The 17,955-nt window shown below is 35.6% G+C and overlaps 1 protein-coding gene across 1 annotated transcript; it reads left to right on the top strand.

Moving 5' to 3' along the window:
- Positions 1-9,884: 9,884 nt before the first annotated feature.
- On the top strand, positions 9,885-10,787 carry LOC133816030 (protein GLUTAMINE DUMPER 5-like). The gene has a single exon (XM_062248739.1). It carries the CDS (start codon positions 10,082-10,084, stop codon positions 10,475-10,477), a length of 396 nt encoding a protein of 131 aa, XP_062104723.1. The 5' UTR covers positions 9,885-10,081; the 3' UTR covers positions 10,478-10,787.
- Positions 10,788-17,955: the final 7,168 nt, after the last annotated feature.

Raw genomic sequence — 17,955 nt, forward strand, 5'->3', positions numbered from 1 at the left:
TTACTGACCTAAGAGTTAGGAATGGCATAAGCGTCAAGAACGTAGAGCCGATAAAAGATAAGATGTAATCGATATTAGTGTTGAATGACTCTAGGAGCATTAATGTTGGACCGACCCTAAGGTTGATGAAAATTATAAGCGCTTGACTAGTCTAAGACTAGTTACTCAAAGCCAGGGCCAAAGGCCTAAGTGACTATTTTGCCACATGGCTAGGGAGCGGAATCCCATGGTTGTGACTCTATGGTCACTCGGTAGGTTATGATGGTGGTTATTTCATCAAATACCTATCTTGATAAGCTAGTGGAAGGATCACTTATTTGCAAAGCCCAGGTGACCCTATCATCACATGGCTAATGGGAACGGAACCCACCTTAGCGACTGTCACTCCTTTATTTTAGACTGAAAATCATGAATGATTATTATGGTCATTGTTGATATTATATTCATGCAATATTGAGTTTTCTTGCTGAGCTTTGGCTCATGGGTGCTATGTGGTGCAGGTAAAGGGAAAGAAAAGCTCACCCAACCTTGAGTGGATAGCTTAGGTGGTGATGTGTACATATGCGGCCACTTGACCACTACAGCCAAGGAGTTCTCAGAGGAACTAGGGGGTTTACCCTATTTTTACTGCTTAGGTCGGCGGGTTGTAAATTTAAACTGTAATGACCATTTTGAGTTGTAAATAACTTGTAAATGTTTTGATGGGCCCATGAACAGTTTTATGTTTTAAATAAAATATATCCTTTCATTTTGATTGGTTTTCCACCTTAATTTGTTAACAACACCTAGAAGCACATTTTTAACCAAAGAACTCGGTTAGCGAGTTAAATTCATAGTTCAACGTTCACTGTAACGGTCTTGGGGTAACTAGGGCGTTACAATCTGACCAGTCTATCATTATCCCACGATTGGCTCCTCTATTTATTCCTCCTTTTGGTAGCTTAACAACTACTCGACCGACTAACTTAAGTGAGCCCCTTCGCATTGCTGGTGAGTACGACAAAGAGTTACTAGTCCATACTCTTCACCACTCAACGACTACTCAGACCTTTGAGACTCTACCCCAACAAAGCATTGAAGTTGTCCTTCACAAAGGCCTTGCTCAAATTCTGAGTGTAAGCATCTTATCAGAAACACTCACTTTCTTATTGATTGTTCTTATTCTGAATACTTTTCTGGTTATTTACTCCAGGGACTCATCACTGTTAGTCATGCTCAATGCCGAGCAGTCAACCATAAGGAGCTGGTGAAGGTCTTGAATGATCAATTAGTGGAAGCCCATGCAAAGATTGAAAGTCTAACTAAGTTTGAGAACGATCTCCAAGAAAAGACTGAGCAAGCGGAGAAAAAAATTGTTGACCGAGATAGATCGTTGAAGGAGTTGGTTGATGAGAACAGCAAACAAATCCAGGTCAATAAGACATTGACCGACTAGCTGGAGAGAAAGACTCAAGAAACTGAAGGGCTGAAACAGGAAAAGGAAGCTTATCTGGCTCGCTATGAAGAAATCAACTTCAATTGCTTCTATCATATTTGGAAGTTGAACAAACCTCTCAACCTCGAATTTCTCTCTGAAGAAGCAAAGGTCAAAGAGCTTTTCAAATGCGAAGCCAAGGCCGCTGAAGAGGCAGCTCTTCCAGCTGGCACTGTACCTGCCTCTCTTGCTCTATCATTCCAACCAGAGGAGGTCCTGGGTGTTGTCGACGGTGTTGACCATTCACAAACTAGTTTACCCTACAAGTAGACACTCTTTGCCGATCAGAGAGCTTCCTATCCAACCATTGAGTTTCCTACTCGACCAGTGATGCATGCTCAGCCAACCAGGGAAGTTGTATCTGCTCTCCCGGTCAGGGAAACTTTGCACCTGACCAGCAAAACTTTGTTCCTGGCCAGTAGTTTACTCTTTTTTCTTATACTTTTGTGAAGACAATTCCTACGTAGCAACTTTGATATTTTTCTCCTACGGCCGAGCTATTGGCATTTATACTTATTTTTCTTTGCTAACTTGAAACATTCTAAGTCTTTTTAGACTTAAAACATTATAAGATTTTTGTGAATAGTAAAGTCACTCTGATATTTTTGCATGAGAACTTAGTTTTCTAACTTAGAAATTCTAGACATTTCATAAGTCCCTACCAAGTATGCTTTCTCACACTCTTATTGCTCTAACATTTTATGAGCATAATGTTTATTATCACACGAATATTTGCTTCTAACTTGAAATTTTGAAAAATTCCAAGTTACTTAAGCTTTTTCAAACAAGTTAGCTTAATGGCCTTTTTTTACTTCGAAAATTTACAAGTTAGCCTAAAAGAGATATCTTAACTCGTGCTCTTATTAGATGTGTTAAATTATATACTAGTATACCCCATGTGCCCCCCAAGTGATCGAGGGTTGAAAGATCCTTGGTCACTTGCTACTTGACCGTATCTGTTCGACAGTTAATTACTCGTGAAACACATAGAATATATGGAAAATATTTGAGCAGTTGAACACTGATTGAATGTACCGAGCAGTTGAACATTATCTGATTTTACTGACCAGGTTGAACACTGCTCGAAAAATTAACACACATGCATATTTATAGCAAGAATCGACCACGCTGCGCATAGTCTATTTTATTACTCGTATATTAAAAAAGGACAAAACGTGTCTAATAGCGAGTCTTAAATAGCAAAAGTTGTTCAAAAATAAATGATTGGTTAGCAAATAACCAAATCATAAACCAAACTTAAATAACAAGTTAAACAACTTGAAATTAAGCTACCACTTTGAAAGCTGTATTTAGTGATAATATATCCATAGACGCTCGCCATTCCAGTGGTTCCTGATCAAGCTCCATTCACCAATCTGATCCTAGCACTCCAGCTCATGTCGAAGTGTCTGGGCATACCTCTCCCTTGCTTTGTTACTATCCCCAGCCAACTATGGACCTCCACATATAGTGTCTAAGGTAAAGTCCATAGGCATGGGTTGCAAGGGTGGAGATCTATGTCATTTGAACCCAGGATTGTTGCTGCCTCCTTCTCCTTGAGGTGTCTCTGCTCGGTACTTTTTCAACTTTCCCGACCGGAGAAGAAATTATATCTCATCCTTGAGGTGATTTCATTCATTCGTGTCGTGACCATAATCTCCATGGAAACGACAAAACTTATTCACATGTCTCTCTTACTCATCTATTTCCTGATGGGTGGAGATTTCTTGTAGGGAACCTCTTCATGACTAGCAAGATATATTTCCGCCCGGCTGGCCGAGAGAGTGGTGTAATTAGTGAACTGAGTCTCATACTTGGTTGGCTTTTCGTTTGAACTCGACTTAGCCTTCTTTTCTTCATGGCGGCCAGACCTGTTATTCCTACGTTTCTTTCCACCATTCTGACCCTTTCCACCATTCTGACCGTTTCCACCATTCTTAGGAAGGTCAGCCAATCCGCCCGGATTGTTTTTTCCATTCTCCTCTTTCTCGATTGCATCATCCAATTTCATACACTTGTCTGCTCGGTCAAGAAATTGTTGAAGTGTTGAAATTGGATTTCTATGTATGCTATCCCACAAAAGGCTTCAGTAAGTGATTCCAGAGGATATGGCAACCATCTTCCCCTCGTCTCCTACTACGGTTGCTTTATTGGCTTCTCTCATGAATCTCTGTATATAATTCTTTAGAGACTCATCCTTTCCTTGTTTGATATTTGCCAAGTGATTGGTATAAACTGGTGGAGTCTAGGCAGCACTGAATTGTCTATAAAACTCCTTCCTGAATGTTTCCCAAGAGGTAATGGAATTCGGCTTAATCTTCCAATACCATTCCTAGGTAGTATCTGACAATGTAGTCAGGAAAACTCTACATCGATAATCGTCACTTACCTTGAGCAGTTCCATCTGTTCCTCAAATTTCCCAACATGTCTGATGGGATCCGCCTTTTCTATATATACCAGTAGCACTGGTGCTTTATATTTTGCTGGCGGCTGGGCTGCTCTGATCCGGGCACAAAATGGACTGCCACTTCTGTGGTCTACCTCATCCATCCTGGAAGGTCATTTTGATAACCTTTGTACAACAACCATTAGTGCGTCAAGCTGGGCTTGGATGGTTGGTGCAACTGACGAGGCTCCAAAATTTTGACCTCCTGGTCGGGCATTTCCATCTGGTGCAGTGTTGTCAAGTATTTCTACTTGATCAGTAGGGCGGGTCAAATCTTGCCCTTCGACCAAGATGATCTCCCTCTTGTTGGTGATAACGTCCCTTAGATCCTTCCAGGAAGCATGTTCTCCTAGCCAATCGAACACCATACTCTTCGATTTTTCAGAGGGCTTACTACGTGGGACCTGATCTCTCCCACTACGCTGCTGGCCAGGATGCAGTGGTGTCTTCTCGGCACGACCCGAGCGGTCCTTTCCTCCTTCTTGTTGGTCGTTGCCTTCTTTTTCTTTTGTCCGATCGGTTTGTTGACTATCAACTTCATCCCGACCATACCTGTCTTTATGCTGTGAAGTTTTCTTGTCTCGATGAGTTCTGGTCTAGTTATGCCCGGGCTGAGTCTTCTTACTGCCTGACCGGTGACTCCATGATCTAGAATTCTTTGACCGATGGCTCCTAGAAGGGGTTCTAGAATTCTCCCTTTGAGTCGAGGCAGTCCCAGAGTGGTCCTCATCATCCTCCCGACCCAACAGACTTCTGTCCAACATCATTATTTCTTGCACCCTGGGTGGCTGCTCGTGTTGTGGCTTGGGCATTGGCCTGAGACAACTGTGTGATCGGTTCTAGAGTAAGTGTCGCCTCGTGATGTCGTCGGTCGGCTTCCTCCTACCGTCACTTGATCTCTTTGCTTCTGGCATCCATTTCCCATTTTTGCTTCTCAAATGCAGCCTTTTTCGTGGCCATTTCTTCAATGAAAGATTCCTACCGAGCATTAAATTGCATCATCTTTTCCTGAAAAGCCCCCATGTCTTCCTGGAGTTGTTCGACCTCTGGCGTCATCTCTTTGAGAAAGTCCCTGGGCTCAGTGTCAGTGTTCTCAGGTGCAAGACCTTCTGGTCTAACAGTTTCCTTTCCAGTTGACGTACCAGGCTTCCTGGGTGCCATATTGGTAGGATAGTAGTGTGTTTCTTCTGTTCAGGCTCTCAATGAAAGCACCAAAACTATTGACCACGATTTTGGCCAACTGGGAGTAGACGCAAAAACGACAATAAACCTTGAATAGAAAATAAATAACATAAGTAATTTTATAGTGGTTCAGCCCCGATTTTTTGGTAATAGCCTAATCCATTTGGAGTTATGATATATGTAGCCTACACTTAAGATCAGATAAACCTAAGCCAACTGAGTTTCTTAAGTGTAAGTAGAAAAATACAGAGTTTTTCTCTCAAGAATACAAGTTTTCTCTCTCAAAAAAGTACCCCAAGAATGCCTGAGTCCCAAAATCTCAAAATTAGAGAGTCTCCAAGTCTCAAAAAGATTAGATCCCCCCAAATGATGCAATGAGCCATTTATTTATAGGCTCATGGATCATACATGAGAAATATCTCGTTTTGACGGGGTCCTTGGTTGTTTCAACCAACTTTAATTAATAAATAATAAACAAATTTAAATTACAACAATATAGCTATTACTTCGGGATATTTGAGAGATTTGCACGACAGTTACGAATGATTCGGGTTGAAGTTGTTACTTAGGCTTTACTGGACGGTTAACTCCTGAGATTCTGCACCGTCGATCGACCAAATCCATTCCACAAAGTGACTGGTCGGCCAAGACACCTCCCTCGTCGGGCATGGCATATCACTAGTCGGGCATGGCATATCACTGGTCGGCCAATGTACACCACTGGTCGGGCATGGCACGTCACTGGTCGGGCATGTCACATCATTGGCCAGACAAAGCACACCACTAGTCGAGCAAATCACTCCTGACCAGCTAAATTTATTTCCTGACCAGTAATATCACAACTCCCCATGTCAACTCTCAACATTTTTACTTATTTAAATAACACATTTATTGACTATTAATGTGTCATTTACTGACCATCAATTGCCACTTGTCTATCTGATTGCCACGTCATTGAACAAAATTTTGGGGATAACAATTATTATTATTATTATTATTATTATATGTGAAGTTTTGGTACATTTGAATTGAATCTTATAATTTTGATACAAAAACCTATAATTTCTCTCAATAATCCTTCCCTTTTTTCGAAAGAGATACAAGTAAATAGAATTATGTATATGTATATGTATTGTAATATCTTTTAGTAGCAATAGTATATAATAACTTATCACACTTGCGAACTTCTAAACTAACAAGTATGAATAATGCATCTAATCAATAACATATTCGCACATTTAGGAAATTACCAAACAAGGTAAACAATAATAATGTCTAGAAATCCAATTCATCAAAACTAAATGAAGTATAATAGTCTCTATGCATAAAAGAACTTAATAATAGGAAGCAAAAAACCCTTAAAACTTGGTTTTATAAAATTAAGATACTCAAGTTCCATTTGTTTCTAAGCTCAAATAATCAACAAATCAAAATATGGGATACTGTCATTGCCTTGACAATAATGTGATAAGCCAATTGAAGCAGTTTTATTTGGCAAAAGCATAAATAATACATATAAAGTTCGACGTCAGATATATTTTAAATGACAATGTCAAATTTGAAAAATGTCACATGTTTTTTTAAATAAAAGAAGAATTCAAGTCAAAATCTCTAATCTATTTCTAATTTTTCTACATTTTTTTATTATATTTTATGTAATTTATGATTATTAAATAATTAAAAACATCTAAAAACATCAATAATGCCAATGCCTCTTCCGTAACTTTTTTTTAATATTTATTAATAACTAATTTTCTAATAATTATTATAATATATCAATCATATATAAATTCACATTTATCTTGAAGATTTTTCAATTCATGATAATCTTTTGATTGTTTCATATTTCAAATTCAAATGTGAAAATATCTTAATTTATTAATAAATAACTAATTTTTTAATATGATAATAAATAATCATATATAATTTACATTTATTTCAAAAAATTTCATTTGTATTTATTTTTTTATTGTTTTGACATTTCAAATTTAAAATAAAAATATTTTTATTAATATTTAAATAAAATATTTAGAAATAACTAATTTTTAATAATTATAATAATAAATGAATCATATATATAAATTGACATTTATCTTCAAGATTTATTGTTTTGATATTTCAAATTTAAAATCAAAATATCTTAATAATTAAAATATCAACATGTATACACGTGATATATATTTGATTAAGAGCATTATTAATTAAATTAATAAAAATATTTATTTTAAAAAAAGAATGATTGTTCTAAAGGTCATGATTTATAAATTTACTATCCTAAAAATATGAAAATCTTAAAAAAATTATATAATAAACAAAAAAACTACGCAAAACGTATAAAATAATACTAATATTAAATAAAAGTACACATACAATAAGTAGTTTTATTTTTGGTACTTTAATTATTAAGAATTTATCGAAAACTTGCAGGAGACTCGCTATATAATGAACATTATATCATGAAAAAATTTATGGTCAAGACGTCCTTACGAATTCATATAAGGAACATGTTGTATGTTTTCTAGGAACTAATATAAATTTAAACAATTAGTAAAATATAAATATATATGAATTTATACACGTATATATGTAATTTTTTTTTAAAAAAATTGCATTCTTTTAAAATAAATATAAAAAAAATAGTGGGCCATCTATTCTCCCTTGGCTCCGCTCCGTGATTGAGAAGTTAGTAACTGTTACAAACAAGCGTATTGAATATTTCATAGAATGTAAATTATAAGGTAACTAATTAAGTAATATATATATATATATAAATATTAAACTTTTAAAAGTGGTGTGATAATTATATTATTTAATTATGGTAGAATTTCCATGAACTTATAGGCGCCACTAGTTTTGATGTGCGCAGATAACATCATAGCAACTAATTCTTATGTTTATATAATAATATGAGTAGTGTTGTTATAGAGAGAGTCATATTAATTTGACAAAATATATCCCACTTCCAATAATCTCAACAAGGACCCCTCCACTTACCCACTCCCACTTGTGTGAATCCAGAAATTAATTGATTAAGCTCTCAATTAACAATTTTTCTTAATTTTAATTCGTCCTCATCTCTTTACCTACACTACTCACTTTTTCTCCTTACAATTATATATATATATATATAATATATCAAATTAACAATTAATGTGTTATTAGCCAACAGTTTTCTCTTGGAAAAACGACCTAGTCTAACCTTGCCGATCGACCAAACAAAGCGTGTTTATATCTATACATATGTAAATACTGTTTGCTGACATGTAACGCATATCATATATATAAACAACTTTAAGAAAAATCATGAAAAATTTCTGACCCACCTTATAAAACTTGAGTCTCTTGGCCGGGGAACTGTAATGGTTCTAGAAGATAGACAATATTTAATTTAATTTAATTAAAAACCTATAGCTATCTGATCAATCTCCATTATGTAAATGTTGAAGCAATCTCCTTCATTTGGGATATACCCAATAAAATTTGTAGTCTCATCATCCCATGATGATATCAAAAGTTGTATATAACCAATCCTCATTTTCTCCATCAGTACTTGATGATGATGATGATGATGATACCGGCCGACTTGATGTATAATATATATATAGTACTAGCTACTTAGTAACATGCACATATGCCGATATATACTTATATATATATATATATATAAATTCATATTTATTCACCTCTACAAAAGTTTTGACAACTCAACTAGTAAAAGAAAATCATTACACACAGTCGTCCATGATCAATGGTACTTGCTGCGATATATTATAATTAAGATTCCAATATTTTGTTTAATCACATAATATTGTATAATCATCAAAAGCCAACAAAATGATCGACCTTGATCCATCGATCGATCTTGCTCTCCCATACGACATACACTTATTGGATTCTTGGTCGTCATTTTTTGGGTCCTAAATTTTTTCCCACTTAGATCAAGTAGATATGGGGAATAATGATTGCTTTTTATATATAATAAATTAATTATTAAAAAAAATTAGGGAATACTTGTTAAGCTGTAAGGACACGTTTAGTACTAATAGCTAGGTATATATTATTGGTTAAATATAAGATAAAAAAATTAAAGGCTTATATATCTATGGAGACATAAATTCACATTCTTTCTCTATACTTATTTTATGTTGGTTGGTTGCTTCATCAATGAAACATGAATATTCATGTGCTACTGATTTTACATTAAAACCATGACTTTAAAATTCTTTTTTCTTTTCTTCTTTTTTGGTACATATGTGACAATATATATAACGAACATTATCACTTTTTCTTACGAAATTTTCTAATTTTTGTTGACTAAATTACTCTCTGATTGGTAAAATACACTACTTAATTATTAATTATTATGTACAGCTTTTGGAATTATTTTCTTCTTTTTCTTTACCTAATTTTACAAAAGCCTCAAAATAATATATATCTAGATTAACTAAAGATTTAACCCTAGTCTTCCATTAACTTCATCTTTAGTCAAGAACCCTCATGATAACTTGGACTAAATTATTGACATTTTATTTGCAAGAACTAGAAAGTCTGGCTAAATTATTTTTGGCTTGTAAAAAGGGTATAAAAAGAAAACTCCCCAACAAATCACAAGCCACAATAATAATGAAGAAACTTCTAAAACACTCAAAGTCCAAAGTATATCACAACCATATAAAAGAAGCAAGAATATAATTACATCACTCTCCTTTTTTTTAATAAATAAATAAATAAATGCCCCATATTTGTAATTAACTTCCTCCAAAGCAATAACTATTCTCTCTTGTTCCCATCTGATACTGTTAACTAGTCTTGATAAGCTTCACAAAAAAATGTTACTATAAATACAATCATACAAACTTATATATCTTTCAAAACCCTAATAAAACCAAAAAAACAAAACACTATATATAGAGAAAGACGGTGTAAACTATTAGCTACTTGATAAAACCAAGTGATCATCATCATCATCATTATCAAAATGAGGCCTCCAACCAACTCCACCGCAACTAGTGGTGGCGGCGCCGTCGACGGCGGTTTCCGGCATTGGAACTCTCCCATTCCGTACCTGTTCGGTGGCCTGGCCATCATGTTAGGCCTTATTACGGTGGCCTTGATAATTCTAGCTTGTTCCTACCGTAAATCGCCGTCATCATCATCGGCCGTAGCAGCAGAAGCAGCAGCATCATCATCGGCCGTCGTTGATGTGGGTGGCGGTAATGAAGATCATCAGAAAACAACGACGGAAATTGATGAGGTGGTTGTGGATTGTGATCAGCCCAAGTTTGTTGTTATCATGGCCGGAGATCATAACCCCACCTTCTTGGCGAACCCCGTCGTCTATTCCACTTGCCACACTCTCCCAATTAATTCATGAATAATTTTTTTTAGGAATTGATCATAATTAACGTAATTGTTATTTTTCAATACAGTGTAGTTTAGGAGAGACATGTAATTAATAGATGAGTAAGTATCTATATATGTTATACAATATACAATAGATTTTTTTAATGTAATTTTTATTCATATATGTGATCGTTTTTAGATGCTGGATATTGAAGGAAGGGTACAAATTCAAATTATATGCATGTGTCATTGGCTTAAATATTAGAATTGATTTGATGAATGTTTATTAATATAATAAACACATCGAATAATTTTCCATCAGAAAAGAATAATAAAGAATTTATGTGCGTATTGTGTGTTTTCTTGTATATATCCTAATATAACTTTCAAGGCAAGCAAATTAATTGGGGGACCCATTGGAGGTAGCTAGGCTAGCAACACATCTATATTTATTATAATACAGCTACGTACCTGCACTGTACGTAGTGTAATTTGCAAGTTATACCATATATATAGCTCCAAAATTAAGTGATCTTTTTCAACTTGATTTTCTAGTCTAAAATCTTTGAAACTGGAATCAGTTGTGCGGAATTCTTATTCCGGGCTGTTCAGATAAATTTTGTGGACGAAATTTATGTAAAGAGGGGATAGTTGTAATGCCCCAAATTTCCTAATAAGGTTTAGGACCTTGATTAGGAGGCCGGGAGGGCCATAATTGATTTGTTATGATATTTAATGATTATATGCATGTTTATGTGGATTATATTATTATATGATGGTGAATGCATGCATATGGGTTCATATTTTAATTACAAGTGCATTTTGGTAATTTGGCCCGTTGAGGGCATGATTGTGTATTTTCGTGCATGTGGGTGAATTATAAATAATACCACATTATATGTGGATCGGTTCGAGCCATTTGGCATGAGACAATCATGGAATGCAAGTTTTCGGTCTAGTCATAACGAGATTAAGTTCGGGACTCGGAGTGAGTCTCGGGGTAATTTGGTGGTTAGAACGTTGCCGAGAATTAAATGGTAACGGGATGTGAATTATTGGTATTTGAGAATATTGAGAATAATGGGAATTGGAGGGTGTTAATTATAATTAACGAGATAGGCGGGAAATGACGATTTTACCCTTGGGAGTTTTAGAAGCCTTTATTTGACCTAGGGGCAAAATAGTCTTTTCACCAATATATATCAGCCCTTTGAGTTTAGAAGGCTGTGGAATTTTAAAAAACAGAGCATCAACAACCTTCTTTCTCTCCCTCACTCGTGCACCATTTTCCCTCTTTCTCTCTTTGGAATTTTGAAGCCAATTTGAAGGAATAAGATAGAAATCAAGGTTTGAGCTTAGGAACTTGATTCAGCCATTGAAGGGGATTCAAAATCAAGCTTGAGGTAAGGAAACTCAGCCATGAAAGTTTTGTTATACCCTGTTTTCATTTAAGTTTTCAGTTTGTGATTTCTTGGTAAATAGTTGGAATTAATGGACGTTTGGTTGATGTTTGGGATTGGTTTTAAGGGTTGGTTTCAAGGAAAACGCAGGGGAGAAAAATTTGGTTCTTGCTGTTTTGCATAATGAGCCGTGGCATGGCTATGGTGAGCCGCGACCCATGTTGCTTGTCAGAGAAGGGCTGCCTCTGTCTGAGGGGCGAGCCGCGGCGCGGCTAGGGAGGGTCGCAGCCCATAGGGAATTTTTGGCCAGAAATGAGTTTTTAGCTTGGGGATTCAAGCCTTAGGCCTCGGGGTCAATCCTATTACCCAGTTTAGTAGTGTTTGATGTATCGGAGGCTAGGTTTTGGTTTGGGAACCTTTGTTTTCATTTTCATTGATGAATCCTATATTTTGGTTATGACTAGGTGACCGCTAAAGGACTAAAAGTTAATCGTTCTCAAGGGTCGCTCTTTTAATCATTCTAGCTCGAATTTGAGGTAAGAAAACTTCACCCCATGTGTGACATGCATGGCTATTATTGATGCAAGTTGGATGTTTAAATGTAAACATTGATAGCATAATGAATGCTTAGCAATCTTGCTCATTTGCATATGATTATTATTGAGGCATGCTGGCTGATTAAGTGTGAAGCATGTGATGCACGAGAAACATGTGATTAGGGAATGCCATGGATATTGAATATGAGATTGGTCAAAGCTTGAGTCTCTGTGTTTGTGCATGATCATTATTATGCTCGCAATTGTTAAGTAAGCATGTTGAATGCCCCATCTTTGGATGTGTGACATATGATATATGTTTGGTAGCAATGCTTACTTGTGCATGGTACTGACTCATTTGTCAGAATTGGCAAAGGTGTTAGTATCAACTGTGAAGCTGTGACTCATCAGTCAGGTTCGGCAGTGGTACTGGGCACTGGTCACATGGTACTGAATCATAAGTCAAGACGACTTTAGCATGTTTAATGCAAGCCAATAAAGATTAGATCTAATCAACAATCTGCATTGGATGACTCAAAGAGAATTAATGCCGGACCGACCTCAAGTTCGATGAATATTATAAGCGCTTGTGTGGCTTACCCATCAGTCACTCATTTGTTAAGTTAGAGACTTACCCATCAGTCTCTCATTTGTGAAGGCTAGTGGCTTACCAAGCAGCCACTCTTCTGTTTAATTTAGTGACTTGCTTGTCAGTCACTCAGTATGGTTTAACAGGACCTCCAAGTGATATTCACACATCTGATCAAAGCTATGAGCTCTGTATGATCATTTTGATCATCATATGCATAGCTTTGGGTGCTGAGCCCCGTAGTGACTTGCTTGTTGGTCACTCAGTATGGTTTATCAGAACCTCAAGTGTTGAAACACTCATCTGATTAGGATTGACTTGATAGTCCTCCAATGGGAAGGGCAGGATTTCTTATCCTGGATACCCCAGCATTATTTGAATTCATTTGCATGCTTGATAAAAGCTATGTTTGCTAGGCATGCCAGATATGATTTGATATCATGATATGACTGTTTATGAGCATATGAGTTTTCTTGCTGGGCTTCGGCTCACGGGTGCTATGTTGTGCAGGTAAAGGCAAAAGAAAGTTGGACCATCCTATAGTTGAAGAGCTTAGGTGATGACGTGTACATATGCAGCTGTTTGACCAATACCTGGCCAAGGTTTGAAAGAGGAACTAGGGATAAAACCTGTTTTGCCGCTTAGAACGGCTTGTTGTAAATATTTTCTTGTAATAGACTCTGAAATTATATTTTTGGGATCCCAATTTATATAGTAAACATTCTAATGAAACGTTATATCTTAACCAAAAATTTTAATCCCTAAACTGCTAATCATACTTAGCTACACGTTTATGGCCAAACGACTCGATTAGCGAGTTTAGCACTGTTTGCAATGTGCACTGTAGCGGTCCCTGGAGTTGGGGCGTTACACAGCGAGAGCTGCAAAGGCTGACAAGTTCAGCAATCTGGTGCAGGGCACCATGACTGTTACAGAGTATGCCCTATAATTTGACAGGTTGGCCAAGTTCGCTATAGACTTGGTGCCAACTGATGTGATAAGGAATGAGAGGTTTATTCAAGGGATAAATTTTATGATAACCAGAGATGTTAAAATTACTTCAGTACCTGGAGTGGCGACTTATGCTCAGGTAGTGGCGAAGACCCTTACTGCTGAGGGCGCTGTGAACAAGATCTGGCGCCAGAACGCGGCCAAAAGAGACACTAGGAGGGTGGGACCTCACTTTATTGGAGTTGGTAGGGGCTGTTGGTTTTTATTGATCAAATCAGAGATTATGCGCAGCGAAACAACAATCAAATTGTCAGATTAATCCCATAAGATTTCTAGATCTACTTCTTCACACTCATATATATATTGAATCAAGGACAAGAATAGAAAAATTACCTCAGGTCCTTCCTTGCTGCTATCTTTTCGTATGGTTGAATCCTTGAGTTCTCATACCAAGATCTTCCAAAATGTTCTCAGGCACACAAAGAACGAGTGTGGGCTCGCTATACAAATAATAGGCAATAACTATTTATCAGATGATCTCAACACATGGGATCTGATAAAGTTTGGACCTAGGTTTTGTGAAGAACAATGACCTTTGTTTTTCTCACTGTTCTCTTTTCTCTGAGAGAATCCTAGATATTTTTCTATCCCTGAAAAATTACGTTCTGTGAAAACTAATATCCAATATTTAATAATATCCAATATATTAAAATATTTGTTATTTTAAACAAATTCAAAATAACTGATCAGTTATCAGATTTTTGTTTAAATAATAATATTTTAATCATATTAAAATATCTCATTATTTATTTAATATTTAAATAAATAAAATTGTGGAATCAAGAGACTAAGTCCATCTCTTATGCGTGTAGCACAGTGCCTATGCACTGTGCCACACGTGTACCACATGCATGTGATGGCATGTGATTTTTCCCAATTTTTATTATTATTTAAATACCAAAAATCGCAAAAATAAATTAATTCAAAATTAATTATATATTTTTTAAATCAAATAATTAATTAATTCTTCATTAATTAATTACAGATAATTAAATAATAATTATGTTTGATATATAGAAAAATATTTTACTTATCACATAAGTCTTTTTTGCCCATTTTTTGTATTTTCCTTTGACAGTGATTGTTTGAGCCATTTCGGGGACTATGGACCTATAACATTAAGCTCCAATAAATTGAAACTAAATAATTAAACTCTTTAATTATAATAGTTAATTTATTAATTCTGATATTACTCCACTATAAATTCAGAATTGCATTCTTTATGTTATAGATATACTTTTATAGAAATCTTTTTCTTAAGTCGTCCATTGATATAACCATCTTACAATAGTTCAACCCTCTAATTAATTAGTTCATAAATTAGAATGGGAGAATTACCATTTAACCTTTCTAATTTACTTCTTATTCCTTAAGTACCATTAATTCACTAGTGAATAATTAATCTATAATTTAATTATAGATTTGAGCTCAAAATCATTCAGTTCCAGAATTAACCCTTAAGGGAACTAATATACGATCTGTTAGGAAAGATTAGATTCCGTATTGTTGATACATGTTCCCAACCATCCATTATATTAAATCTCCAAAACAAAAGTCATTAGCCTCATTCTTTGAAGAGGCCTTAACGAATTAATCAAAAGATTTAATAAACATGAACAGGAGTTCATGAACACTCAAGATTTAGGTTGATCTATAAATGATCATTAGTTATGATATGAATTACAAGTCTTTATTATTAAATAGTTTTTGGATAAAGACTTTAATTCATATCGGTCCATGTCATATATAATCATATTATATAAAGCACCTTTATCGAGATGTCTTTCTACATCAATAATCTGAATCTAGATTATTTGTATCATATGATACTCAGTAAACCGTACTTACAACTCTAATTAAAGAATTCCATAACTTTAATTTGTTGTTGTTGACTATTTTTATTCATTCATGTGATCTTAATTCTCTCGTACTAATACAAGATCACATCCTCAATAATGAATATGGAATTTTTCTTATATTTACTAAATTATTCAAACAATAATTTAACAATCTAAATATAACAATAATAATAAACCATTGTATTTATTTATTCACAGAAAAACAAATGTCTTTTACATGGTTTTAGGACACACTCCTAACAATCTCCCACTTGTACTTAAAGCAAGTGAGGCATTTCTCTCAATCCCATATTACGTACATGACCCTCGAATTGCTTTGCTAGAAGCGTCTTCATAAACGGGTCTGCGAGGTTGTGTTCTGATGCGATTTTCAGAATGGTCACATCTCCTCTATGTACGATTTCTTTGAGTTAGTGGCATTTGCACTCTATATGCTTTCCCCTCTAGTGACTTCTTGGTTCTTTAGAATTAGTCACTGCTCCACTGTTGTCACGGTTAAGAACAAGTGGTTTCTCCAATTCTGGAACAACTTTCAGATCAGAGTAGAACCTTTTGAGTCACACAACCTCGTTAGCTGCTTCACAAGCCGCTATATACTCGGCTTTCATGGTGGAGTCTGCAATGCTGGTTTGCTTAATGCTTTTCCAGACTAATACTCCTCCTCCAAGAATAAACACTGATCCAGAAGTCAATTTCTGACTATATCTTTCTGATTGAAAATCAAAATCAGTGTAACCAGTGGGGTTCAGGTCTCCACCTGAATATACTAGCATATAGTCTCTCGTTCTCCTGAGATACTTGAGAATATGTTTCACCGCAATCCAGTGTTCCAAACCTGGATTTGATTGATAACGACTGACAATCCCTACTGCATAACATATGCCAGGTCTAGTACATAACATTGCATACATTAGGCTCCCCACAGCTGATGCATAGGGATACTTTCTCATATCCTCTTGCTCTTGTGGTGTCTTTGGACACTGATCTTTGCAAAGAGAAATTCCATGTCTGGTCGGCAATTGACCCTTTTTGGAATTCTCCATAGAGAATCTTTCAAGCACTTTATCAATATAATTTTCTTGTGAAAGTGCTAGGAGCTTGTTCTTTCTATCTCTTAGAATTTTAATGCCTACAACATAGCTCACTTCTCCCAAATCTTTCATTTGGAATTTGTCAGCCAGCCATTTCTTTACATTTGATAATGTCTCTACATCATTCCCAATGAGTAGGATATCATCAACGTAAAGAACTAAGAAAACGACAATTTTTCCTTTGATGTATTTATAAACACATGCTTCGTCAACATTTTGTTCGAAACCATATGTTTTAATAGTTTCATCAAATGTTAAGTTCCAAGATCTTGATGCTTGTTTTAATCCATATATGGATTTCAAAAATTTGCATACCTTTTGATCTTGATCATTCCTTATAAACCCTTCTGGTTGTTCCATATAAATGGTTTCATCAAGGTGGCCATTCAGAAAAGCTGTCTTGACATCCATTTGCCATATCTCATAATTATAGATGGCAGCTATGGATAAGAGTATGCGAATGGACTAAAGCATGGCCACATGAGAAAATGTTTCTTCATAGTCCACACCCTCTCTTTGTGTGTAGCCTTTGGCCACAAGCCTTGCTTTATAGGTTTCTACCTTTCCATCTGCACCCCTTTTCTTCTTGTAGATCCATTTGCATCCAATGGCATTAACATTGTCAGGCAGATCTACAAGTTCCCAGACTGAATTGGAATACATTGATTCCATTTCTTGATTCATGGCTTCTTGCCACTTATCAACATTAGGGTCTTCCACTGCTTCTTTAAAAGTCAATGGATCATCCTTTTCAGTATCTGATACAAGAACGTGTGCCTCATGTTCGTAACGAATAGGTTGTCTCACAATCCTCCCACTACGACGTTGCACTAGTTTTTCCTTTTCAGGAATTGTGGTTTCTTTGGTTGTTTTATCATTAATTGTTGCTGGTGACTTTGCGACTTCATTTGAGACCATCTCCTCCGGTACAACCTTACTGCGAGGTTTGTGGTTATTAACATAGTCTTGTTCAAGAAAAGTTGCTTTTGTCAATACAAATGTTTTATTTTCTTTTGGACTATT

Source organism: Humulus lupulus, chromosome 2 (genome assembly GCF_963169125.1).
Source record: "Humulus lupulus chromosome 2, drHumLupu1.1, whole genome shotgun sequence".
Taxonomy (NCBI): domain Eukaryota; kingdom Viridiplantae; phylum Streptophyta; class Magnoliopsida; order Rosales; family Cannabaceae; genus Humulus; species Humulus lupulus.

Bases quoted from the DNA above. Each gene is read 5' to 3' on its own strand.
- LOC133816030 (XM_062248739.1), top strand. From the start codon at position 10,082: ATGAGGCCTCCAACCAACTCCACCGCAACTAGTGGTGGCGGCGCCGTC.